Raw genomic sequence first — 1,867 nt, 5'->3', positions numbered from 1 at the left:
CAGGCCTTGAAAAACACGAATGCATTGCTTCAAATTCCAACATTAAGACATTTTTTCACAAATGCAGCATCTGTAGCCTCACGTAATATTGCACATCATCGCAGGTGCAATTGTGGGTCCCCTCCCCATTTTTCTAAATAAGTCAAGCCTCTCAGGCGGGAAGCAATCATTTCTAAAGAGGCAACTTAAGTAATTTCAAGTCTGAATTTGGTTCTTCTGTGAAGCCCAGACCTCCCGTGGTTTGGTCCGGGTCGGAGGTCTCTAGCTGTAAGGAGCAGGGCCCAGGGGACACAGAGGCCAGCTCACACGCAAACCTGGGCTGAGGCCTCAGGGCTCGTGGGCTCCGCCCAAGCCAAGCTCTCAGGATTGACTTGTAACAGTATACATTTCTCAGAAGCTGTCATACCCACCTTTACGAACTTTGCCCTTTTCTGTCCTTATGCTAAATACACTTACCTGTAGTGTTCTTAAGTACCGAATCTTCTCAAAATAGCTACAAAATTATTCCTCGTAAGTTGGAAAAACTGGTCTCTTGGCTATTTCCCTCGGCAGTAACTATAAAGCCCTTATTTCTCAAAAATACAGGGGGTGGGGGTGAGTGTGGAAGGAATGTTAACCTCAGGCTCTTTTTCGAATGCAGGTTGCTGGTCACTACACGACATAAAGAAACCACCACTAAAGCAATGATAAAGTCAGTAAACAACTTTACTGAAACATTTCATAACACAGAAAATCTGTCTGAAGTGTAAAGTTACTGTCTTACACAAGGAGGACAGACCCATTTTCAAAGACTAATATGAATACAATAAATATGGAGTTTACATACTAATTTATACACAGAAACTCTGCCCCACAGCCATAAAAATTTAATATTTAACAGTGCAACATATAATTTAATCATTGGATTTATTTGACAGGTTTTTCTTGCTAAACACAAATAACTACCTGGCTTTCATGTACATATATAATATATACTTTTGTATATAGATATTCAACAATCTGTACAGTTTCTAAACATAAAACTCCTAAAAGGCACAATTGTCTATACAACATGTACAAAAATGGCTGGAGCTGACACAAAACAACAATTATTGGTCAAAAGTTCATGATTGCACAAAGATTAGTCATGAGTTTATGTCAGAAAAATGTGCTTTAAGGAAAGGAGGGTTTTCAAAAAAACCTGTAAGTGTTTATATAAAAAAACCAAAAAAACAAAAAACAACAAAAAAAACCCCCAAACCAAACCACCTCCCCCCGAATAAACAGCCCCTAGGTGGCGATCACGAGCCTGTCCTCATCGTCGTCGCTACTCACGTCGCTGAACTGGGTGACCGGCCTCCGGGGCGGGGGCCGGGGTCCCTCCGGGTCCAGGGGGAGCCTCGGCCGGCCCGGCGGGGGCAGGGGCGCTGAGGTTGGTTTGCAGGGTGCGCCAGGGGTGTCGTGCCGGGGCTTCGGGTGATTCGCTGAGGCCCCCTTCCCCGTGTCCCTGGGACTGGAGCTGTCCCGCCTTGCCTGGTCTCTGGCCGGGGCAGGCGGATCTAGACCCTTCTGTGCGCTTTCCCGCTGGACACCGGGGGAGCCCTGCGGGGATGGGGTCCTGCCGCCGGGATGCGCCCCGACAGGCTGCGTGGGCGGCGCCTCCCGAGGAGCCCTGTTTGGGGGAGCGGGCATCTCGGGGGCGCCCTGGGTGTCCACGGGGACCTGGCTGACTGAGGGGATGAGCGTGGGCAGGGCGATGTTTACGATCTGGAGGCCCGGGATGGGCGCGGGGGGCGCAGGGCTGCTCTGGGAGGCGGGGTTGGCGGCCACCACCTGCAGCCCCACGGCATTGAGGGCCAGCCCCGGTGGGCGCACCGGCGGGCCAAGG

The 1,867-nt window shown here is 50.1% G+C and overlaps 1 protein-coding gene across 3 annotated transcripts in view; it reads right to left on the bottom strand.

Annotated features, from left to right (window-relative positions):
• Positions 1 to 687: 687 nt before the first annotated feature.
• HIVEP1 (human immunodeficiency virus type I enhancer binding protein 1) overlaps positions 688 to 1,867 on the bottom strand; it is a 137,981-nt gene continuing 136,801 nt past the window's right edge. For all 3 annotated transcript variants that reach the window (XM_010835877.1, XM_010835878.1, XM_010835879.1), the window contains one exon: positions 688 to 1,867. In XM_010835877.1, the coding sequence (XP_010834179.1) occupies positions 1,270 to 1,867 (598 nt within the window). In that variant the 3' untranslated portion in view covers positions 688 to 1,269.

The sequence above is a fragment of the Bison bison genome, unplaced genomic scaffold (assembly GCF_000754665.1).
Source record: "Bison bison bison isolate TAMUID 2011002044 unplaced genomic scaffold, Bison_UMD1.0 scf7180017864053, whole genome shotgun sequence".
Classification (NCBI taxonomy): domain Eukaryota; kingdom Metazoa; phylum Chordata; class Mammalia; order Artiodactyla; family Bovidae; genus Bison; species Bison bison.
The sequence above is the reverse complement of the archived record's forward strand: the minus strand, read 5'-3'. Positions and strand labels throughout refer to the sequence as shown.